General features: G+C 42.4%; 1 protein-coding gene across 1 annotated transcript in view; it reads right to left on the bottom strand.

Annotated features, from left to right (window-relative positions):
• The window catches only part of antxr2a (ANTXR cell adhesion molecule 2a), an 83,435-nt gene that overhangs the window by 34,408 nt on the left and 23,433 nt on the right, over positions 1-25,594 (bottom strand). The window contains exons 12-17 of the mRNA XM_031734858.2: positions 17,399-17,477; positions 16,816-16,911; positions 10,539-10,589; positions 8,423-8,512; positions 6,827-6,994; positions 6,196-6,276 (exon numbers count right to left, since the gene is read on the bottom strand). Of these exons, the coding sequence (XP_031590718.1) occupies positions 6,196-6,276; positions 6,827-6,994; positions 8,423-8,512; positions 10,539-10,589; positions 16,816-16,911; positions 17,399-17,477 (565 nt within the window). The remainder of the gene's footprint in view (positions 1-6,195; positions 6,277-6,826; positions 6,995-8,422; positions 8,513-10,538; positions 10,590-16,815; positions 16,912-17,398; positions 17,478-25,594) is intronic.

The raw sequence follows: 25,594 nt of genomic DNA, 5'->3' as shown, positions 1-25,594 counted from the left end.
TGTACTGAGCAACTTTTCCAAGGCCATTAGCAATTTTCTTTCAAAACAACCAAAAATGTGTTGTAAAATGATCACTACTACTACTAAGGAAGAAACTTAATGGAGTCCCTGCTTCGGCTAACATATTGCCAGAAACATAAAACAAAATAATGGTACAGCTTCTTTAAGAAAACGCCTCCATAAACCTCCCAGTGCTCGTTAGACAGATGATGATATGATGAAAGCTTTTCTGAAGATTGTAAACATATTGGATTTTTTTTCCGCCATCAGTCGTTCACTCCTTCCACCATCTGCCATTGAGAAAAACTCTGAGAGAAACTTGAGCTCCATTTGCACTGGAAGAACATTTCCCACAAAATGTGACCCCGTGGCTCACGATGTAAAAATGCAGTGCAGAGGCCAGAAACAGGCTGCCAATCCTCTCAGCCATGGCCGTGTTTGTTTGCAGTAATTATAATCATGTCTCTGTAATTACTGATGACTTACTGATGTTAAAGGCTTAAATACTGAAACTGAAAAGCAAAAATCGTACTCCACTGTTTGCCTTGGCTCTATTTTAGGCAACAATAGTGTCACATCTTAACTGATAAAAGAAAATAAAAACAAGCAGAAAAACACGGGTGCACAACACTGAGCTGCTCAGAATGGAGAACATAAAATGAAGCATGTATTGCTGTGACCTCCATGCACCGCGCTCTCTTGCATGCCTGGCAGCAGACTGTCACCCCTGCCCCGAGTGGCCCTCGACTCGAGACGGTCCTTTTTTATTTTTTTTACACCTCCCTTTAACGTCCATAGCTTCCTCCCCCTCCTTCCCAAGCAGGTCTGTGGAGTTGCTCTGCTTGCAGTCACTTAATTAAATGCCGTCCACAACTCGATCAGTGGTTGTTAAATAAAGACACTGATGCTGTCAGAGAAACAAGCACAGGCAGGGAGGGACCGACAAACCAGCTGAGGAAGGAGGATTCGTGGGCTGCAGATGTTCTTCACGTCTAACTTTCAAACCTCCTTTTGTAGCATCCCTGTAGTTTGTTGTTATGTTTTGACTTTGAGCTATTCTCTTTTTCTTTAGCTGACGGAGAATAATCCCCTGATTGCATTTAGCATCTCTGACTGTTTTTCACGCTGGATGCGATGAGCTTTGTGTTTACTGTTCTGTTTAAAAGTATAAAACTCGATAAACGCAGAACCTTTGCAGAGGTTGGGATAAAATGACATCAGGAGATGGATGTGGGAGGAAACACAAGGCTTCTGTTTCTCTTCTGTGTCCTCTCTCTACCCCTGGGATCAGAATCCATCACCTCGTTAAACTACCATTTCAACGTTCAAGAAGGGAGATCCCCCACCCCCCCACAAAAAAATAAGTTTTTTCCAATAGCAATAGCGTCAGCTAATACTATTAACCTCCACACACACCAGCACACTCAGCCCACACATCCCCCTGGTGAGGAACAGATGAGCCTGAGAGGAACAAATGGAAATTCAACTGTAAACCCTCACGGACACACAAGAACTCAAAACGCCTTTTTTCTCTGCTTTTTTTCCTGCGTCTTGATCCGCAGGAGGATGAGGAGGGTTTAATGTATGGTGATGCACCCTGTTTGGACATTTTGTAAACAGCTGTTTTTAGAAAACAATACCTAGAATTCAGAGGTAGGCGGTGGAAAATGCAGAAAGAAATGCGTGCGCGCACACCGCCGCCTCTTCAAAAAGAGCCTGAGAGAGCATCAGAATAAGGCCAACCTCCCTCTCTCTCGCCCTCCCCTTCTCTCTCTGCCACCTTCCTCTACCTGCTGTCCCCAGTCGATCCCCGGCAAAACTTGGCGGCAGATGTTGCTGTGCTAAGTTGGCTCTGAAGTGCCTCCCCGGCTCCCTGGTCTCACCGACAACACAGTCAAACCGCATTAGATCTCTTTATTTGTGCCTGGGGCAAGTTCGGCACTGCAGCTGTGTCCACCCCCACTCTACCTTTGGTGTTGAAGGCCCTCAGGCGCTAAATGTGAGACCACAAAAAAAAAGGGAAAAAAAATTGTTTCACTCTCATTTTCTGTCTCTCTTCTGCATCTGCTGACAATCCAGCGGTCTGGCTCCGGGCGGCAGCACTGAGGGAGGGAGGGGGAGACACAAAAGGAGACTGCTGGGAAAGAGAAGGGGGAGGGATGGAAGCATGGAGAGGAGCGAGGGGGTAGCACGGACACCCGGGTCCCCGTGCAGAACAGATGTCTGCGACAACCTGCTTCCTTACACCTGTACGAGTCCTTGTAACCCTGCGGAAGCAGCGCGTTGAAAAATTCATGACCCTGGAGGTTTCCTGTCCGCCTTCAAAGACCGCTACCCTCCTTCCCTCGTCCCCTCCCTCTGCCGCCGCCGCTCTCCTCTCTCTGTCACTGTCTGCTCTGCCATCTACACCTAACCTGTCACTGGACAGTTCAGACACCTCACACTTTGATGAATCTGTTCAGAATGATATCACACGCGTCTCAGCGGGGCCAGGCTGGAGAAGCGAACAACAGCAGCGCGCACGGATTCAAAATAAGCTCTCTAACAACTAATGAATGTCAAATATGTGATATTTGCCACGAGAACATAGACGCATGGAAGCTCCCAAAGCATTTCCACTCCAATCAAAAGGCAACATGTGACACCAGCGCCAGTTTTTGTTAAAAGAGATGGTACTTTATCATGGAGATTGGAAAAATACTCAAATGGACAATGAAATGTAAAACCACACATCGAGATAAACAATCAGGTCTAGGCTCCAGTTCTTTTCTCCCATGTTCCAGACATGATGTAGTCTCACTAGTGGAAATACTCTCGTTTAGGAGTATCATTAAGTCATTAAATCATTCAGGATGTCTGACCTGTAAGGATCCCAACTCCCAAAAAGTTTGAGAATTCGTGTTGTTAACAAAAGATTCTCAAAAAACTAGCCTGAAAATTGCTACAACTTAGCAGTTCACTGTCTAGTTTCAGAGTTAGAAAGTGAATCAAATCAGTCGAACGGTTCATTGGGTTTCATATTTGTGGATAGAATCAAGAATGAAAGACGGATTGAATCGGACGAAACTCGCATGAAATCAATTAGATGCTAGCAACATGGCTGAAATTAAACTGTGAGCCAGTAGGTGATTTAAAATAATCATCTAAAAAAACGTGATTAGGTTTTGAAACACCTTCCACTGCTTATCAGCTGAGAAATCACTTCAAATGCACTTCGCGGGCCTCTGTTTGATTCCCTCCCGCGTCCTGTGCGTACGATGTTGATCACAGACTTAATGTGGACGCAGCGATCGGCATGAGAATGAAGCGAGACTTCATCAGCAGCAGCCTTTCCCTCCTCCGGCCGACGTGCTTTGACATAACTTGTGTACTCACTGGTGGGCTTCACTCTGTTTCCAAACAGTTTGCTCAGAGCGACAGAGGTGACCCCTTGTGTGGGAATATCAGTCATCTTCTACACAGCTGGAGCAGCCGTGATGTTTCCACATTCAGACAGTTGGATGAATACCGGGCAGGGGAATTCCTGTCATTTCACGAAAACCCTGTACTGCAGGTAAATATGCACGTTTAGTCTCATCGTGAAGCCTTTTAACAAACTCAAAGAGCATCAGCCTATTTAACAAACTTTTAACAATTTATTTTGTCACTTCACATCATACTTGAGTTGTTTACGCTCTTGTAGAGAATAACTGGCTGATGCTCAGTTGCTTATGAAACAGATCAGAGACATCTAATTGACTTCCACCGATGTTCATTTCATGTCTCGACTAACTTGGTTAAAAGGTTGTGACTTTAAAAAGTCCAGATTACACATTACTACAGCTCACAGCACCTTAAGGTGTCGCCAATCCTAAAACAGAGCTCTATAATGTTCTATATTGATCCATCACTGATATATCAGCACTAACGGTTGAACTCAGGACTCTGTATTGTATCTCAGTATATCCACTGTCACACTGAGGTACACCACACTGTACAAATGAGCCAAAATTTGACTTCTGGTCGTCATGACAATGATGAACATTAAAGGAGAGAGTGTGGTTACTGTTGAGTTGAGAGACTATAACTACAAGACAAAAAAATCTCATATATATAAAACAGGTGAAAAATGTAGAAAAATGTTGTTTTTTAATAGAAAGAAAAGCAAAATATAAACTGAAGCGTGTCCAAATGTTCACATTACTACAGTTAGCCTATACTACATCAGATCTGCATAATTCAGTTCAAGTTAATCTCACTGTTTCAAACAACCTGTTTAAGCTCCCTTCCTCCTCTTTTCAAGCAGGGCTTTTGTCTGATTGGCTGCCCCTCGTAACCTCGTTTGATCAGCAGGTGGGTGGAGCTTCTGTGCTCACAATCAGAACTGCACGCCTGAGATGACCATATTAGGGATATCTGGGCTTACTGACATCATGCAGTACATAAACTGATTTTAGTACATACTTTGTTAAGATAAGCATCCAAAGTTATATCAGAATGATGGATGATAAGAATATCTGCTAATGTGAAGTAAGACTGTAAGACTCTATATTAATACAAACATCTCGCAAAAATCTCTTAAAAAACAAAAGCTGGAATTAAAAAAAATAAAAATCAGCATTGGCTCAGAAACATCAGTGTCTGCATGGCTTTAAAATACTTCCATTCAAATTTTGGCGACACATGTTCGAGCGAGATTCTGATGAATTTCAACCACTATATCTAAACATCTTCTAAAATGTGATCTGTCACATCACTACTCACTGGAACTATGAGAGCTGTTATCTATTTTTACCAGTGCATCTTCTGGCATTCTGAAATTTGCTAAACAGCACGGTGACACCCCGAGTAGCAACTGGCAGGCTCACAGCTGGCCCACTGGCTCGGGTTTTTTCCATGTTGCAAAACAAGACTCCACTTGAGAGATTTGTAGCCTGACATCATTCTCTAAACTACTAAAAGCTTGGATGGTTCCTGCTCTCTAACCTCTGTGATGAGGAAGATGCAGAGAACTGAGTAAGAGACATGAGGGAAATAATATATGTGCACCATACAGGTGCAGATTTTTTGGCCGGTTCGCCTGCACAGCTTGTGCCCGTGAAGCATCGTCCTTTGGAGTTTGGAAGAGTCCGGTGCTTTCTCGTTTAAGATTCACGTTTGGTTTTCCCCTGGCAGTTTTAATAGTAATACAGTTCTGCTGTGTAATGTTAAAAAGGAGACTGATGGGGAATTTCTAAAATTACCTCACAGACTTCAGAAGAAGAAGCCAAGGAAAAGCCAAGGAAGTGTTTGTGGGCCACAGTAATAACTGCTCCACTCGTCTGCAACCTGATTCTAATCTAACCATTAATTCTCACATTTGGCATACAGCACAGTGAGCACAGCAGATTGTATTGAGTTTGGATTGTAGTCAGCAATTAAAAATATATAAAAATATATAAAAACATCTAGTATACTGACTTAGCTGTGGTTTCTGTGCAGCGTTCTTTCTTAACCGCCCGTGGAGCGTCAGGTTTCACTGTGCCGATTTGTGGAGCCGATTTGTTTCCTCTTCTTTTACAGTGGTTGAAAAAAAACACACACCAAAAACCCAGAGCATAACCATATTAGGTCATCCCTGTCACGCTTCCTTCTGTGAGTATCTGCAGCTGTAGCTCACATTGGCTCCCTTAGGTAACAACAACACAAGGCACAACTTGTGCCAGCAGCTTCCTCTGCCGAGAGGAGCTGCGATACAATACAACAATAAAACAATGAGCTCTTAAGTGTAACTGTGGTGACTTTAAAGATTTGGAGGGATAAAAGTATTCATATTAAGGCATAGAGGGGATTAGGGACTTCATGGAATGGTTACAGGAACATTTACCACTTGAAAAAAGAAAAAGAAGAACATTCACGCTGCTGACTACAGCAGGATATTTCCTATTTTTGCTCCTGTGTACTATAAACTGCACTGATGACCACTGATGAGACTTTGACTCACTGCCTCAAGCTGTTGGTTTGTGCAACTAAAAAGCAGCACTACACAATCTTTGCACACGTGTATACCTCACTCTCAGTATGACTTCCTGCTGCATAATTCACCAATCGCAAATGAGTTTGTATTTTTGGCTAATATGCAAATATTTTGTTTCCATTAGAGCAAATTACCGGAGCTGAAAAGCTTCAAGTTTGTTTCAGGTCTGAGAAGAACATCAGGGATGAATTTTGACTTACCTGGTCTTCTGATGTGGGTCGCATGAGGGACACGCGGTCGTACTGCCGCCGCAACAAAGCCCACAAAGCATCGAGACGACCCTGATGAAGCACAGAAACAGCACTGTGTTGGTTGTCTTTATTTACAGAAACATTAAGAAAAAATATGCAAAATAATAAGGTGTGAGAATCAGAGCTTTTTTCAGATCATATTTGCTAAAGTTATCTTGTGCAGATTTTCAAAACCAGTGTTTCTACAGACTGATCTTTAAGGTAACGCACAAAGCACTAGACATCCATGCATGCCGTTTTCCACAGTAGATGTGCACTCATAAATGAATATTCAACCATTCTCTATTTCAAGAGTTTCACTTCATGGTAACATAAAAAAGACTTTACAGTTCATATGGAATCTAATTTGAAGCGTTTCCTTTCAACTACCCAAAGACAGCGTCAACTTTTAACCACAAGCCAGTTTTGTTTAGAGATTTTCACACGAGTGTAATTTCCTGGATGAAGATTAGAAAACTACTAAATGGGCCTTTAAGCTGAGACTTTTCCTATCAGTATCATTTAGAAGTAACCAAAGTAGGAAAAGAAAATTCCTAAAGTAAGTCAGTAACTCTTGGAAGACTACAGCAGCGACTCTCACCTTGATAGGAGTGTACCATTTGTTCTCGGGTGGACGGTTGGGAGCGGGCTTTGGAGTGGGCCGTTTGATCATTGGCTCCTCTACATCCTCTGGTATGGACACTTTGGCATTCTTTGCTTTCTCCAGCCGGGCCCCCTCCTCAGTAGAGCCTTTCTCCCCCCAGCGCACCTTGAACAAGAAAATAGAAACGTTAAATGAGGGCAATTGAGTCAGTCTGAGGAAAACTACAGGAAATAAGATTACAGATGCTGTGAGGACTGTTGCTACATTGTGACCACTACAACAGTGTGTCAGCGTGATAAGCCCGGCCAAACGACTCTTACTATGATCAACTTTAGCTTCAGCACTACAGCTTCAGTAAAAGATCTGTACATGTTGGAAAAATCACTTGGATTCTTTTATCAATAAGGACGTTTACATTTGGTATAATGTGTTATTGTGTGTGTGCGCGTGTTGGGGGGGTGTAGGGTGTCAGCGTGTGAAAGCAAGCCTGTGTGTTAAGTAAAGCTGTCCTGCTTTTTAATTGAATTCATCACATCTGTTACAAGGAGGAGATAAAAAAAAAAGGAAAAAAAAATCCACCGTCACATGAATGGGGAGAGGTGATTAATTAGCGACACAGTTTTCAAGCTGTAGGTTAAGCCGTGACAATATAGAACAGCTTTTCAGAATCATCTCTGGGATACATCGCCGGCCTGCCGCATCATCAGGAAAAGAGAAAGGCTGCCATGAATAAAAGATATGTTGTCACCTCAATAATCGTTTGAAATGTTGGCAGCGGCAAAGCGGCGGAGGTGGTTTTCTCAGCATGACGTCTTAAATGTGGATGCGGAGGAGAGGACGGGTTGGTCTCTACAAGCAACTCGTTATCTATCAGTGGGGTGACGGCGGGGAGGGAGGGGGGGCTTCAGATGTGGAGACGCGCCTGTCGGTGGGAATCAACCCGCTACTGGAAGAACAGAGAAAGGTAACAGCCAGGATTGGATCTCAGCAACACTCTGGGGGGAAAAAGTCAAGAGGTAGGAGCTCCCCGAGGATGCTGGGAAATCCCTGCCATGCCACCAACTTCCTCGGGGCTAAGTAGGAAGGAGGGGGAGGGGCAGCTTGCTTTTAAACCTGGATTCCCTTCGGAGGAGGCGGATAACAAAGCGAGCTGCCAAGGTCTGGAAGTTGAGACGGGGGAAGCGGAGAGGAGAGGTGGGTATGTCAAGTTGACATTAGCACTCAATCTTTCATCCCGGCCGCGACTTGATCCAATCAGCCCTCGACGGCCAAGGACGAGATGGCAGGGCCTGTCATGTCGGAGGCATCAGTGGGCTGACGAGGACAGCGGCCTGGCCGGTCAGTCAGCCAGTCAGTCGCTCGGTCGGTGGGTTTCTCCTCTTGATTCCTGTGTAACTCAACAAAGTTCCCACCTCGCAGAAAAGACTGAACATGATGATGCAAATTTATGGGACCACATACATGTCTCATTTCCTGCTGTCTGCACTTTGACCTTTTGAAAATTTCAGCTATTTTTGCTTGTTTCATTCAGCTTTTCACTAAGAAAAGATGGTTCGGAAGCAGCATGTTGGCCGATAGTCTTGAGTTTCTGACCTCCATCCGACTGATCCCTCCGGCTCCTCTTCCTCCGTAGTATGAGGCATCCACAGTTGGCCACTTCTTCTTGGGCAGCGGCTCAGGCTCCTAAGAAATAAACATAGCAAACAAAACCAGGAAACACATAGTTGTGTGTCAAATAAGAGTGTGTGATTCAGCCGGAGCCACGTGCAAATTTTCTTTCCATATTTATATGTATGACATTAATCAGCGTCAGTGTAACGACAAAGGGAAGGTAGTGCAATGATGTGTTTGCTATTGTTCTATTTTCTTTCATCCATATTTATCCCTACACACCCGAACCACATTTCCTTTCATCGGGAAGATGTCACTTTATCAGGAAGGAAGGGAAACGTAGGCTCTTACTCGGCTCCGCACGTGTTTAAGTGCAGAGGGGAAACCGTTCGTCTCGCTCCGCTGACGTTTACAGTTCCATCTGCCACGAACTGAAAATGCTGCAGTGGGATGGGATCAACTACCACACAGGGCAAAGCTTTTAGAAGCATTTACACTGTAATCCTGCGCCCTGCAGAAAAAAACTAAACAAAACTGTAGCATCATGTTAACGTGTTTGGCAAAAATTCAGCCAATGATAAGCCAGATATTTAAATGTCTACTTTAGGCTACAATGTTTCTGGAAATAAACTAAACTTTTCTGCTATAAATTTGTTCGTATTTAACAAAATAAATGTGCAAACATAAGTGTGCACATCAGTTTTTGACTCACTGAACTAACACAGCCAATTTTTTGCTTTTTAAAGAACTTATTTCAACATTGCACTCAACAACAAACAAATCCTCCCTAACAAAAAAATTAACTCCAAGGACCAAATTGCTTTATATTTCTTCACGTCAAGTAGGGGTGACTTGGGCCGCGACTTTGAGACCCCTGAGGTAGTAGCTCCCTGAGGATGCTGGGAAATTTAGTGTAAAGCTTTACAAGTGGTACAGCATTTTACCTGGTTTTTAAAAACCTGCAAATGATTTTCACCAAGGAGGTTGAGTAACTCCATCAGCATCTCTCTGACTGTCTAAACCAGGGGTGAGGAACTCCAGACCTCGAGGGCCGGTGTGCTGCAGGTTTTAGATGTGTCCTTGATCCAACACAGCTGACTTAAATGGTTAAATTACCTCCTCAGCATGTCTTGAAGTTCTCCAGAGGCCTGGTAATGAACTACTTATTTGATTCAGGTGAGCTGGCCCAGGGTGAGATCTAAAACCTGCAGGACACCGGTCTTTGAGGCCTGGAGTTCCCCACCCCTGCTCTAAATGTTATAGACAAGTTAAAATGGTGAGGCTTGGTCCAGCTTAGGGGGGATTAAGTATCACAAAATAACCTGGATCCACTTATCTGTCTGGATACAGAGATTCAGTTCAGGAATGGTGTGAAAATATTGATTTCACACAGTAAAATCTAAAATATTAGACCTCAGCTAGATACTTTGATACTGACTGTTTTCTCTCTGGAATTTAATTCACTAAAATAATCATTAAAGTCTTTTTCTGTTAATGAATCTCGTAGTGCAGAAGACGCTTTTTGATTCAGTCTTTTATGATAATCGTTGGTCAGTGAGGACGAAAGGTGTATTACAAGCACCAACTTTTCTAAAGGTATTTTTTGAAGGAACTGCTCATCACGTTGGGAAATATGCAAACTGACTTCATTTCATCATGAAAAGAAAGAAGCTCCATCACTCTCATGTCTGTGTGCAGAGCTGGAGCTGGGATTACTCTAGTTTAGCAGAAAGACTGAAATCACGGGGCAAACAGCGAGCACGCCGCTGTCCAAAGTTCAAAAATCCATCTACCAGCTCACTAATTAAAATGTGATCTTGTTTATATGATCTGTACATAAACAGAAATGGGACACGTTACGGTTTTAGTCTCGCTGAACTGCCTTAAGTTAGATGCTCAATGCAGCGATAACAGCCCTGTGAAATTCTCAGAGAGACGCTCAATAATCCTGATTCTCAAAATGTGCAAAGTTTCCCTGAAATTTCAGTGCTGCACCATTCTGAGCTCCACGTTTGCTCTGGAAGCTCTTCTGACTCTCATTTTCTTCTTTTGCACCGCACGTATTTTCAAACCTGAAAATAAAACAATTGTGACTCACGGGCGGTGGAGGACGAGATGGTGGAGGCGGCGGCGGCGGGTCCTTGATGACCTGGATAAACAGAAGAAGCAAAAGAGCGTCAGCACAGCCCGTCAGGAGACGCACTGGGACACACACAAACACACGCGCTCAAACCTCATCAAGACGAGCACAGACAAGGCTGACAGAGGTGATTCGTGACAGGTGACTGAGCCAAACAGAAACATCCCTGAGCTCATCTCACGGTGGAGACGCCGTCGCTGCCAGCCTGTTTTGCAGCAGCAACTGCTGCCCCATCGCGTCACTGACTGCTGATTACAAGGATTCTGCTTGTAAACCAACATCAGGGGCCCCCCGTGCAAAATAAAGAAAAGCTGAAAATCAACTTGTTGACAGGGGAGTCTTTGGGGCGAGCGCCGCTGCCCGTTTAGCTCTTAATTAATTGGATGGGGTTCAGTGCTTCCAAGCAATCCTCCCAATCATAAAGTCCTAAGGAGTTAATTAGCTCCAATGAGATACAGAGGAGGAGGCTTGGGCTCAGCTCCAAGCCCCGTCTGAAGGGAAGATGAGTGGCGGCAAACACACACAGAAAAACACAAGAAAACACACACACGCGCCCTCACCCACATATAACCAGGACACGACTCTCCCAGAGCAGAGTGACCGGCCCAGCGGCATTGTTTGTGACAACACTGGATGAGAGGGCACCTGAGGAGCAGGTTGTCCACAATGCGATTCCACTCAAGGACAAGATGCCTCGACCGGGTTTTTCAGATGTGCAAGGCAAAGCACAGAGCGAGGCCTGACAGTGACATTTGTCAGGTGTCAGTCAGACGCTTCACATACTGATGTCCGACTCTTTACTGAAGACGCTAGTGCCACTCACTCACCACAAACCCATCTGTGAGCGGGCTCGCGCTGGAAAGACCGAGACGCTTTATTCTTCGGTGTTGTCAGTCGCTGTAGGTCACAGCCGTTACACGAAAACACAGGCCTGCTTCTCTTCAGAAATGAGCCCACTTTCAGTTTATTTATGTTCTTTTTGCATCTTTAATGCTTTTTAATGGCTTTTAACAAGTTTTCTCTTCTTTTGTGTATTTTTCACAAGGAAACTAAGAGAAAGCATTCAGCCGGTCACCATACAAGTCAAGTTTTACACACTGAAAAAGAAGAAAAAAATCCTAGAAACACATTTAAGCATCAACATCTGGAATTCAATTATTTCATTATCTTGTGGTGCAGGCAGGAACATCAGGTCTTTCGCTGATTGTCTCCAATGTTTGACGCAAAACTCAACAGATGTGAGCCTCACATGTGGCTTATAAACAGACTAGAAGGTCTGTGGATGCACAGCTACTGAAATCCACAGATGATTACCACACAGAGCAGCAGTTGAAGTAAAGGACAGTTTTTTTAATTGTTGGGAGAAGTGCATCCAAATAAATTACAGCATGTGTCCTTCTGACCTGCAGCCTGTAGTTTGTGTGCACTGAGTTACATCTATTTAAGTGCAGACTTAGATGAGTTTCCTAAGAAGCTTGGAAAAAAAGTGACTGGACTTCTTTACATTTATTGAAAGTTGCTCTCCAAAAGTTGAATCTGTTCATCAGATGAACAGATTCAACTTTTGGAGATTTACTTTCCTGGATGATTGGTTAATTTCTTTCTTCCTATTCGAGAAACTTAAAGAAATCCAGTTGCTTCTCTTTCCAAGCTCCTTAGATTAGCACGATTGGATTACTCATCCAAGTGTCTACCTGATCCAGCAGGTAAAAATACCAATACAATCCAATATTTTGTACCTGCGATAGAATTATGGATGAAGCTGAACCGAATATTTTCACTACAACACGTTGGTGCTTTTAAGAGAGACCCCAGCCAGTTTTTTAAATGAACAAAGTCTCTGTTTCACGACTTGAAGTTCATCAAAGAGTGTAATATAAATGGAAGGCAGCTCACAGTGAAGATTTTAATTAACTAAATCATGAAATCTGATGATATAGCGAGTACTGCAGAATGACTGTGTGGAGATACTGTTGTTATTGTGGGCTTAGTGTGACATCTTAAAGTACAGTGAGGTCACAACCTCTTCTGAATAATGTCTCCATTATGAGTCAATTAATCGATTAACATGCTGGTGACAAAAAAAGTACTTTTATTTATTTAACTATCGAGTAAATAATTTATAGTGAAGGCAGGGAGACGTATCTTCTTACAAATTCAGTGACATTTTACTTTTTTCTGTTACTGTTTGTTAAAAATCTTCAAGTTTTGGATCAAAGTTATTCATCTGAAGTCATCAAATTGAGCTCGGGAGGTGTTAGGGGAATTTTTGGGACATTTATTCAAACCTGAATCCTGATACAAACGGAGAAAATGCTTCTGTTCACCTTCCCGCTCCTCACACAGGGGTGGACACAGTAGGTGCCCTATAAATGCAGTGCTTATAATTGCACTGAGGACATATCTCAACCTGAGGTGCGCAGCAAAGTGGAAAGCTGACCTTTGTTCATTAGTCATCAAAGACAGATACCACAGTGTCAGAGCTGGTTATGCATTTGCTAAAGTGGTTTCGGAGGGAAAAGGAGCGATGTAATTACGGCATATCATAGATCCTAACAGCTGTTTCATTCACTGTTAAGCTCAGGGACACTATCACACTCTCTGCTTACTGTTGTCATTAGAATAATGAAAAATAATCAATTAGGGTTAATTAATTGCTTTGTGACACACAACCGGCTGTAAGCAAATCTAGTAAAGGGCTACTGGTGGCCTCGCCATACGCTGATTAACATCATTTCAGCCACACCTTACGTTCACAGGATTATCTCTTTTATTAAGTAATTATGCAGCAGATTTCCTGCACATGTTGTGAGACAAATAAAGCATCACACAAATGACGGTGCTCTGCTGCTTCCCAGATACCTGATGGACAGATGTGAAGAGGAGCAGCGCGGTGGCATAATTAAAAACTAAACCACAGGATATTTCGCCATCTGACACAAGTCCCAGCGGCCCGCCGCCGCAGCCACGTCACCGGGGGGAATTGGACCAATCAGAGGCACTCGGGGTATTGTCCCCATATGGCCGTCTCCGTAAACGTCCAACTGGACTTTATAATCCGTTCGTTCCCAACCTTAAGCTCAAACCGTGTCGTGTCAAGCTGTTTTGGGAGGCTTATGACGACGGATCAGTGGCGGGTAGCATATTTGAAAGTTTAAAATTGCTTTAGGTCTTCATCTGCGGAGAAACTGTTTGTACAAGAACAAAACAAATAAAATAAAAAATCAACTGAAGGAGAACAAAGACGACAAAAGTTCTGCACGGGTACAGAAAATAACAAGAAATAATTAGAGATTAATAACATATTAAGCACCAAATGAGTCGCAAATGTGTCCAAAAGTGCATCCAATTTAGCGGCGAATAGTTTGTAATTTGGATAAACTGGCAATGTAATTTAAAACGGCATCTCCAATCCTGAATCCTTTGATTTGAACTAAAGGCGATGCCATTCGAGTTTAATTTCCAAACAAATCATAAACAAAGAAATTACCACTCCACAGCTTGTATGACCTCTCTCCTGGCATCGGTCCATGCGGGAGAGAGACGGGGAGAGAGGGATTGTGGGAAAGAGGTTGGGCATGTGTCTCTGTGTATGTGTATGTGTGTGTCGAGCGTGTGTGCGCGGCCTCATCCCGACTGCTGAAACCTGGCAGACTGGGGGTTTAAATATTAACAAGCCACACATGGCCCTCCTCTTCTGCCGCGTCCCTCGATGGAAGGCAACAGCAGCTCTCTCCACCAAGACAAACACGTCCACCGCCAGACATGCTGCAGGGGGTTTACATTTTAATGCCTTTGTTGGTTTTCCAAAATATGCTTCCATCTCATCCTGGATGGGATCCCTTCAGGTCCACAAAGCCAGGTGACGTCTATCATTTAAGGGCCGGTGCGGGTGAGCGGGAACAGCGGTCCGCCGCGAGGGTCGGCGGAGTAGAGGGTAAATTTGCCTTTACCAGATCTCAATAGAAAAAGGCAGAGGCACAGAAAAAAGAGGCTGCACACACCATCTGTAGCCCCTCTCTCATAGCCTCAAACGATAATCTGTTGTGGATTTTTGTAAACGGTTAAGCGGGGGAGACTTTATTTCCAAAGGGGGTGAGGCCAGAGCGAGGTTTTTAAAACGGTACTCTTTTCTTTTTTTTTACCAACTAAACCAAAGTTTTTTTTGACTCTGGACGAAAAAAGCAAAAATATTTTTCTAGTCATAAGTTATTGAAAAGGAAACAATTACAGAGAACTCCCACTTTAAGAGCAGATTTCAGATGAATTAATTAAACGCAGCCTCAAGTTCCACTTTAAAACACCCCGGACACATGGGACTGGAAACGTGGCGATTTGTGGAATTAATGAAGAACCTCCCAACCTCCACAGAGAGAGAATAACAAGCACGACCAAGAAACACAAAACTAAAAAAACCTTATCCCTAAGCAGAAACATTTCCACTTTTCAGGAGATGTTTGTCTCTGTGCTGTTTCAACATCCTTTACTCACTTTATGAGGATGAGAATCTTAAAAATAATCTTTCCTGTCACGTGGAAATAGTTTTTTGTCCGTTTCATATGTGGTATATGTGTGCATTATACACTCAGCCACCTTTGTAATTATACCTGTTGAACTGCCTGTAAATACAAGTGTTATATCAGCCAATCACGTGGCAGCAACTCCAGGAATTAAGGCAGGTAGACATGGTCAAGACGACCTACTGAAGTTGACTGTTGTTGGTGGCAGACAGGCACTGCCGGGATTTTCCCCTAACCGTCTCTGGGGTTCACAGAGAATGGTCCAAAAATAAGAAAATATCCTTTGAGTAGCAGATCTGTGTGAGAAAACGACTTGTTGATGTTGAGTCATAGGAAGGCAACAGAAAGTCAAACAACCCCTCGTTCCAGCCAAGGTTCAGAGGACGCCGCCTCGTAATGCACGACATGTCAAACCTGCATCGATTGATCCTGCCTGTATCAGCGGTTTGGAGTGGCGGCCTTTTAGTGACAGCTGAGCTCAGTTTAAAGGTCGCATTATTGCTGAGCATCTCCATCTCTTTGTGACAGTGTGCTTATCTCCTCACGGCTGCTTCACAGCACGCCGCGAAGCTCAAATCATCTCCAGTTTCTTGAACATAACAAGTTCACTGTCCTCCAAAGGCCTCCACAGTCACCAGATCTCAGTCCAGTCGAGCATCTTCACTTTTGTGTTAGTCGGGTGAGGAACAAACAAAAATCAGCAAAAATATTCACAGTTATCTTTTAGTGAAGTACACGCAGAGGCCTCTGGTCTTTAGTGGGCGGGGTTTTAAACAGCACAGACAGAGCTACAGTAGAGGGACGTTTAATTTAATCCAACTTCGGCCTAATGCAGGTTTAAATAAACAATATTAGCAGTACTGAGGAAGAATAAGAAATATTCATAATAGTGTATCTAGAACATGATTGAATAGATGTGTAAAAGTGTTTTAAGCTGAAGCAGGACATGATGGATTCTAATGCGATAAAACCACTAAAAGTCTGTGTGATTATTCTGAATCCCGTCAGTCCCCAGGTAGGCCCGACATTAGTCCTAAACAAACAGAGATTCTGGTAACTTTCATGCAATCTGTCACTTACATCTTTCTGCTGCTGGTTTATGTTATTGTTTTTAACAGTCTGTTTGTGTAAAGCGACTTCTCCACTTGTCCGAAAATATTGCATGTGCAGCAATCGGCCACTGGTCTGCAGGATGTGGCCTCTTCACATTCTTCCTGTTTGAGGTTGTTCCTCTGTGGTGTTGCTAAACCAGTGTGACTTATCGCGGTGAGCGGGAGGTGACAAGCTTGAACAGATGTTCGGCACCACTTCCCTTCGGCAAGGCCTGGTGAATAACCCGAGCCTGCCCGTCACCTCTTTGTGCTTTTTAACTGGTGATAAAACTCCGTCTTTCACCCAAATTAAGTCAGACTTTACAGGACAGTTTGTGCTTTTTCAAGTGACCTCATCATTTTCAGCAAGGCGAGCTGCATGTGCCGCAACAGGATGTTTACAGCTGTCAGAGCAATACGAAAAAAAAAAGTGGGTGATAGGGTTTATCCTCATCAGATTTACCGAACGAGGCAGAACAAAGAGCAGGCAACACTTTAGCATGGTTTTTCCCCCACAGTCGAGAACCTGCTCTCATCTCCACTCAAAGCCAGATTTAATTAATTTATCAGTTTAGGTTGACCAAACATGACCGTGCTGGTTATAGGCTGTGTAGCAGCACTCACCACTTTGCAACACAGAGGCCAGAACCACCACATGAGGGCCAGGGCCACGAGGAGGAACAGCACCAGGAAGACGATCGCCACCACAAAACCGTCCGACTGAAGGAGAAAAGGAAAAGACAAAACAGTCACACAGCTGGAAACAACTGGATGTGTCAAAGCTGGAGGAGAAAAATTAAAAGTCTGTTAGAAGAAATAAGAAATAGAAACAAAGGGGAACACGCGGTCGATAACAGCTAAATCGGAGCAAGTGTATCGTCTTACAAAAGAGCAGATGTTTCACAAATCTGTATTTTCATCATCAGGAATTGTGCGACTCCCAGAAGATGTTCCATATAACCGCAAAGTATCTATAAAACCATGACACTGCATCATCATACGAGAAACACTGAAAAAAAGGAAGTTCTGCTCAAACATAACAGGAAAACTTGTAACCATATAGTCAGGCCATGTTTTATGCATCACTTCCTCAGTTATAAAATTGGGAAACGCAGCTTCATGTTATTAAAGAAACTTTAAGTTTAATGTGAAATATGCACGGGTAGAAAATGCAAGACAGAAGATCAGAGCTCAGCATTAAACTCACACATGTGGTAGCAGAGATGGTGTAGGCACTCGAGATGAAAGACTTGCCGTTGTTTAGGCTGATGAGAACATCCATGGTCCTGTAAAGGAAGGACTTTAATTAGTATCAGAGGAAATTAAAGGAAACACCATTAAAAAAACCTCGTCTCACTTTATCCTCCCACGTTTGTCAGAGAAGAAAAACATGTTTGCATTTCCAGGGAAGTTCACTGTGTTGGAATTTTCGTCATAGGTTTTCTGTTTTTGCAAACTTTGTGATTAAAGATACTTCAACTTTAAACATCGGGTCTCAGTTGATATCTTTTTAATCTCTAAGGAGGACAAGCATCGTGCTGCAGCTTGTGCCGTTTCTGCTCGTGTTTTTTGCAACGTCTATACGTGCCCTCAGTCCTGTCTTACAGGTGCTAAATGTCACATCAGCAGTTTTCCTAAAATACTGTGGCCTCTGTGAAATGATTTTTGCCAGCCAAGTGACCCCCAACCAGTGCAGAAAAAAAATCAATTAAAAAAAAAAAAATCATAAAAATCCAGATTTAATAATAAAATGAAATTTTGAATATTGTAATTTTTATTATAAGATAATTCATTTACTAACTATACATGACTTTTTATTTTTCAGTCCCCTTTGGAGTACTGCAAAGTACCCTTAAATATACTAGGACACATGTTTCAGAGAACCCCCCACCCCCCTCACATAAGCTGGCCTTTAACATCATAAAGCAATGATGTCAAACTCATTTGACTCCAGTTGGTCCCACTTTGAGGAAGCAGTAAAACTACAGCATCACAGCCTATATGAAAAACACACACGCCTCCAAATTTCCTATTTTTTTAATAAATATAAAGAAGTCTGTTCTGAGCTGCCGACCTGCTTGCTGAAGGCTACTTCAGGAGCACATCCCCCCACTCTTTCCCTGGTTTCCCGTCCTCTCTCTGCTCTTCCCTCTCTAATAAAGCCTAAATGCCAAAAATAATTCTAGAAGCTTTTTCTATTTAATTTTCAAATTTAACGAGCCATCCCTGTACAAACAGCCTGAGATGTCTTCAGAAAAACACAGAATGTATCTCAGTTTTTGTACATTCAGTAAAGCTGGAGTCGTTACAATATAACTGAAGGATGTGAAAAGACACAAAATCATCACATGTAAAGCTTTTGTATTTAATATGAATCAAAGAGTCTGCTCAGATTTGCACACATTTTCACTGATGTGTAGTTATGTTGGTCATGCATCACCACATTGGGAACAGTGGTTTGTTTTTAACAAAAACATGTGTAATTAATGACTTCACTGCGAAGCCATCCGGTGGGCCAAACGGGATCATCAAATCTTGCCCCCGAGCCTCATGTTTGACACCGCCGTCTTAGAGGTACCAGCACTGTTTGGGAAGCTTTAATTGCTCTTTAAGTAATGAGTAACGAGTTGTTGCCAAGCAACATTATTATATTTACCTGTCTCTCTTCTGCCGTGCTACGTGTGTGTGTGTGTGTGTGTGTGTTTAGTCTATCTAACCATATGTATTGAGTGTTATTGAAAACAATTTTGTTCTCCCTGAAAATACTTTGCTCTGGATCAAGACTTTAAAAATAGAAGAGCTAAACTCCATTGTTGCTCTCGCAAATCCTGTTCTCACCAACGGTAATAAGTCCTGCAGTCGCGTTAGCACAATGCTCAATAAAGACAACAATCAGAATTAAATAAATGGTGGAACTCGGTGGGAGGAAATCCTGTCATTATCACATAATCATCATGTGTGGGTGAAGTAACTTGACTGGCAGTAACAAGGCTCCTGAACTCCGAAGACTTATTTAGAGAGAAAAATGCAAAGCCAAAATGGGCGCAATTAAAACCCTAATGATGAACGGCACCGCAATTTCCATATGTCTATTATGCCCAATCCAATTACCGCAGGTTTAATGAGAATTCAGGATATGGAACGAATGAAACGCCTGAAATATTCCCTCCGACACAAAAAAGAAAAGAGGCAAGAGAAAGAAGTACGCAGAGCGGTATTGTGTGCGAGGGGCCAGCTGTGAGTGCACGGTAGTGTACAGGGGAGGCCTGCATTAAAAATGGTGCAGTGGAATAATAACAAGAGTGCTCTCTTTGCTGTGGATTTTGCCTCAGGCAGTGCCTTGGGCCACCAATTCTCCTGTGGTTCTGAACAGATGAGCGACCAGACCATGTGTCCTTTACTACGCCGTCTAAATATTCGAAACTGACTTTTTTGCACCTCACCTTATTTACTGCGCTAAATATTTAAAATACAATGCAGCGACCTTTAAGCAGCATCCGCTCTGACACCTCATCCAACTTGTTGATGATCAGCTTCTGTTTTCAGATTATCTATTACTTAATAAAGCTATATTTAAAAAAAATTAAAATCTTTATTGGACATGCAGGTCTTTCATATTTAAGCAGCTGCTGCATTTTAGGCAATTCTACAGAGGGCAAAATATTCTATTCATTTATTCTATTCTGTTATGTGTGCTGCAGATACACTAACTCTTTTATAGCGACAGTCAGTGAAGGATTACAAAGTAGCAGGATGAACAAAATAAGATAAGATAAGATAAGATAAGATAACCTTTATTAGTCCCACACGTGGGAAATTTGTTTTGTCACAGCAGGAAGTGGACAGTGCAAAAGTTATGAAGCAAAAATTAGAATAAAATAAAATAAGAATAAATACAGTACACAACTGTACAGAATAGAATAAAATAAAATACTATATACAGTAGAATAAAATAGAATAAAATATACAATAAGATAAAAATAGAATACAAATGCTATATACAACTGAGTAAAAATAATAATTAAATGTAATGTTTGTTTAGTTTTAGGTCCCGAGCCGAGTCGTTTGGCCGCCAGAGTTGAGGGTCGGGTGTGAAATTTATGGTTTTCAGAGTTTTTATCATTATTTTTTTTAATCGTTTTTATCGTTAACTCGGTTTCCCGTGTGTTATGAATAAATCTTCTTTTTTTGGTACCGGTACTTTTTTATTTTGTTGTATTTATCCGCGACACCTTAAAGGCCAGTCCGTGAAAATATTGTCAGTCCGTGGTGCAAAAAAAAGGTTGGGGACCGCTGTTTTAGGTGACATCGAAATTTGCAGAATGCTACAGTAACACTGCTGCACTACCAGACAACATTAAAAAAGACAACATTAAAGAAAAAAGAAAAAAAGCCAGGCATGAAACGTTAGAGGACACAGCTCATCGCTGCAACCGTTGTGTCGGATGCCTCTCTAACTAACTTGAAACCCTTGGACTAAACTCCAGCCCAAAGCCCTGGAGCAGCACACTTAAACCACTGTGTTATACCTGTTCTTTGAGCACTGTCTGTTCCCTTGTTTTTTGGGGTTTTTTGTTTGTTTGTTTTTTGTTTTGTAACAATATCTGAGTGTATCTACATGGGTGAGTGTATATATCTATATCTGTGTGTTTTTGCACACTGTTCATATACGATGAGCATACATTATTATTACATACTCAATTTGTATTAATGTCCTCCTTTATTTTATTTTTCTCTGTTTTTGTTGTTTAAAATACTTTTGGAAAAGCAATAAATAAATCTTTGAAAAAAAAAAAGCCAGGCCTGCCAAGATTGATAAACAAATGTACCCAACTGGGATGAGATCGGGTCACTGTGAGGGCCATAGCATATGACGCACATCACTTTTATATAATTCAAGCTGCTCAATAACTCTTAGTCATGGTGTTTTTCCAATATTTTCACTGGAACTGACCGATTATGTCACTCTGATGGATTAACTTTGCAATTCAAGGAAAAAGCATGTGGGAGAAGTTTTCCTTCAAGCCTTTCTGCCAGAAATCATTAACAGGAAACTAAGAAACGGTCTGGTACTGCTGGGAAGGCTTTACTTGACCTGTTTCAGGTTCCTTTAAACTGTTAGTAATCTACTACCAGTCTTTAAACCTACACAAAGAAAAAGGCCTTTTTTAGACTGAAAATTAATGAATGGTAACTTTAAGAGTTGAAAACTTGATATTTTGAATAAGAACCAGTTTGCTTCCATCAGAAAACATCACTGGAAACGCTGCACGCCTCTGTAGCTCGGCGAAGATGTTCTAGGTCCCTGCATGTTAACTAAGCGCTCGCGCTGAATGGGTGAGGGGAGAGGCTAATTTAGCTGACACCATCAATCCGTGATAATGGTGGGCAGGTTGTTAATCAAGCTGGAGGCGTGGACCCCGCAGTGTGCAGGGGGGAAAGCTCCCAAGCGAGTTACACTGACGAACCCACTTCTCCCTCGGTCGACAACGCCGGACATCTTTAACGCACCACAACCCAACCATAGTGAGCGAGGCCTTTTTTCTCCTCCCTCTCTGAGACACTGACTGCTAATTTACCAAGTTACTGTTGAGTAGGCAGAATCTGCTCTGACACAAAGGCATAAGTCATAGATCCTGTTCTCTTTTACACACTTTTATTTCCATGAAGACGACCAAAAGAATATAGTAATTGCATGGCCAAATCTATTAAAGTGTTGCTCTAATGATTAGTCACTCTGCTGCTCGCGGAATATGAATCTATGGCTTTTTCGTTAGTCAGTTGTTAAAAATGTTTAAATGCAATACTAGCAATTTGATTATGGAGAGGGGGGGTTAAAAGGTTTAGAAGAATTCAAAGAGCCAACGCAGTAACTGAATAATTGAAAACAGAGCAGGCTGTCATTTAACTTTTCCACAGTAAAAGCCAATGAGTGACACTGAGGAGAGAGCTGCAGCTGCTGGTGGGTTGTTGGTTATGTTTGAATAAATGGGAGCTGAAAGGGCAGACTGTCACAGGGCCGAGGGATCGCTCAAAAACAGACACGGCTTCCCAGGGACACCGGTTGAACGACCGAAGGCTCCTTCCCACCGCAGACCTCTGGCTCCGCATTGGAAAAAGTTTGTCCCCAGGCTCGCTATAATTCATCAGAAGGTAGGCTTTCTGTGACGCTAAGCTTTGGTGATGCGATGCAGCTGGAGCGGCTGACAATGCTGACGCTAATGGCTTTCAAACTTCCCTTAAAGATGTGAAAATTGAGGAGGGTGAATAATTTACAGCAGAGCATATGTGGGGCCTGTCACCCGGCATCCAGGAATCATCAGTCTGTATGTGTTTGTGTGGCAGAAGTTCTGAAGGACGGGAGGAAGCTCAGTTGATGGGAGGGATCGCCTCACGAAGCCTGGACAGCAGATGAGACAATGTGGTCCAGACGAGACAACCACTATTACTCAAAAAATTGGCTCCCTATACAAAATTTGAATATTGACCGGCTTCTTATAACCAATAATCCAATTTTGAGATATTACCAACTGAGAGCACTTCTGATTGGTACTTTCAACTCTACCTACATTCCCTCTCATGGATGGATCTTATTAAGAGACAGGAAACAGGGTTCGCCGCTATTCTAGTCTAGAAAATGTGGCAAAAAGATCCCCAAAGTCCTTACAGTCATGTAGGACAGGGATCGGTTTAACCATCATTGAAGATCAAAGGTTGGACAGATTTACTGAGACAGTCAAAAAGGCTTTTAGAGATATCTGTATTACATTAATGGAATTTAAAATCTCCTACCAATTTTACAGCTAATCAGAAACACCAAGAAAAAAAAGTTAAAAGAAACACCAAACTCCTGGACAAACCTGACTAACGGAGACGTAAAGCAGAGAAGGGTGACATATGTGCACTCGCACTAAGTGACCTGCACCTACAACAGGTTTGATCTCCCAGAGTTGAGTGAATTTGAACAGAGTGATTAGTGAGTGAGTACCCAATTTCCTTCGGGGTCAACCTTCAGGATCAATAAAGTTTTATTGAATTGAACTGAATTGATTAAGCATTGGCGCTGTTAAGTATAAAGTGCCCTGGGCTGCTCGATGAGGTTGGCCCAGGCACGGTGGGTCGGTTCCAGATCCATCATGTTCCATCAACGGACACGAAGCAGGCCTGTGCCGCAACATGAAGGGAAACTCAGACAATAGGACATTTCAATCAAAACATCTTGATACCCCCCGGGGAGCACACGGGGTGACGGTGTTCTTTGCAGCAGCATATCGGCGTTAGCTACTGCACCTGCTGTGTAAAGCAGCTGTCCCCTCCCTCTTCAGGTATTTTTTTCTTTCCACCATTACTGTGAGAACACTTCGTGAGGAGCCCCAGCGGGGTGTGCGGGGTCTCCTAATGGGGATGCGCATGGAGGGTGGGAAGAGGGAGCATAGAGTGTCAGCAGATGCCAGAGTTTCAAGCCTGATGCCACAGCTGTCAGCACAGATGATGCCTCCGCCGTGAGTGCTCCCGCACAGCTCGATGACCGAGGACGCTCTGATTCCTGGACGCCCAAGCTAGATGTGGTGCCGTGTGCCCCGGGACCCCAGCGGGACAAGAAGCCGCAGCTGAGCACCTCAGCTCAGTCGACTGCTGTATCTGAAATATGTTCCCCAGCAACTCATATCTGTGAGGCAAAAACAAAAATTCAAGCAGTGCTCGCCGAGGACAAGGCCCCATGTGTAACAAAACATGGCTGAAAAGGGGGAAAAGGATTGCGCGATGAAATGACAATTCTTCTCCGGCTGAGTAGAGCCGTGTTAAAGGAGCATCCTTTGCGGCGACAGTGGTGATGGAGCAGAAGCAGACAGATGGAAGGAGACGGAAGTTTCTGGGCTCTGGAGTTCCACGCAGGTGGTCCGGGGTGCAGGGATTGTCACTGCATGGTGAATTATTTAAATGGAGAGCACGGAAAAGGGAACGGCTGCATCTGTCGCACATCCTTTTAAAGCCCCTCCAGCAGATGTGTTTACTCACCACCCGTACCAGCTAACTACTTAATGGGTCATCATCGGCAGCCAAGAGTTAATTAAGCAGGCCTTTTGCAAATGGCGGGTACGTAACATCAGTGTCAGCTCAGGTCCTATCAGGTGCTGGAGACCTGTGAAGTAGGGAGTCCGCTTCATCTTTTTACAGGCTGAACCAAAACATTGTGTTTGGCTGTTCTGACCTCGACTCAGGAGAAAGAACCTGGACAAAGTCCAGCAGACGCTTTGAAATGCTGAGAAATCCTCAATGCTTCTCAAAACTCTATAAAAATATAAAATATATGCATGGCTTCACAACTTTATCTGTGCAGTAAAAAATTACAGAAGTATCACATGACCTTTCCAGAATTCTTAAGAAAGCTTTTCAACTTCAGGCTCCTTCTATTCAGTTATTTTCAGTGCTAAAATAATCAGACAATAAATAACCAGCTATAATTATGATCTAATATCATTTTATTTTATGCAAAATGGCCAAAATGATCTTTCAAATTTCCAAAATATAAGAATTTATGTTTTTTTATATTAACATCACTGAATTCTTCCCGGTTGAAGAGATTAAAGGTACCTAACCATATGATCTGGGATCTGGGATTTTTGTAGCATTCAACTAAGAAAACAAGGAAAAATCTATTAAATCCATCAAATAACGACTTGATAGATTTATCCACAATCAAAACAACTAATAGTTATATAGTGATGTAAATGATCTTTTTCTCCCTTATAAAAACATGAAAAGACCTTTTTAGTCTTTATACATTGAAAATAAAACAGAAAAATAACTAATTCCATCTATAAGCAGTACAAAAAACACTGAGGGGTTTTTTTATGCATGCGTGTGTACTGTACAGGTCTGCAACCAAAAAACTGCATAGGATTTTTTGACTGTCTTATAGATTTTTACTCACTGAAACCAAATTTTAAAAATTTTCATCTTGTAGGGTCTACCTTACAATATAAAGCGCATTGAGGCGAGTGTTGTTGTGGTTTGGTGCTATATAAATAAAACTGTATTGATTTGAATCTCGATAGGTTTCCTTGCAAAACTCATGTTCTTAGTGTAATTAAGCGCATAGTTTCCCTTAAACTGAAATCTGTTATCTATACTTGAGTCAAAAAACCACATCCAATAATGATTTCTTACATTAATTTAATACTGAGACTCAAGATCAAGATCAGCAGGTCCCAACAGGTTTATTTTGTTCATAGTGAAAGGTAAGGAATCTTAGAAAAATTATGCATAGCTAACTGTAATAAAAACAGAATTTTTTTCATCACTGTTTTGCTTTTTTTAATGTAAACTCCTTGTATTTTGAAAAAAAAAACAACTGTACATAATGGATGGAAATGGAGATCATTTTTGGATTCAGCACCCT

Source organism: Oreochromis aureus, linkage group 12, assembly GCF_013358895.1.
Source record: "Oreochromis aureus strain Israel breed Guangdong linkage group 12, ZZ_aureus, whole genome shotgun sequence".
In the NCBI taxonomy this organism is placed as follows: Eukaryota; Metazoa; Chordata; class Actinopteri; order Cichliformes; family Cichlidae; genus Oreochromis; species Oreochromis aureus.
This window is presented reverse-complemented; position numbering and strand designations above follow the sequence as displayed.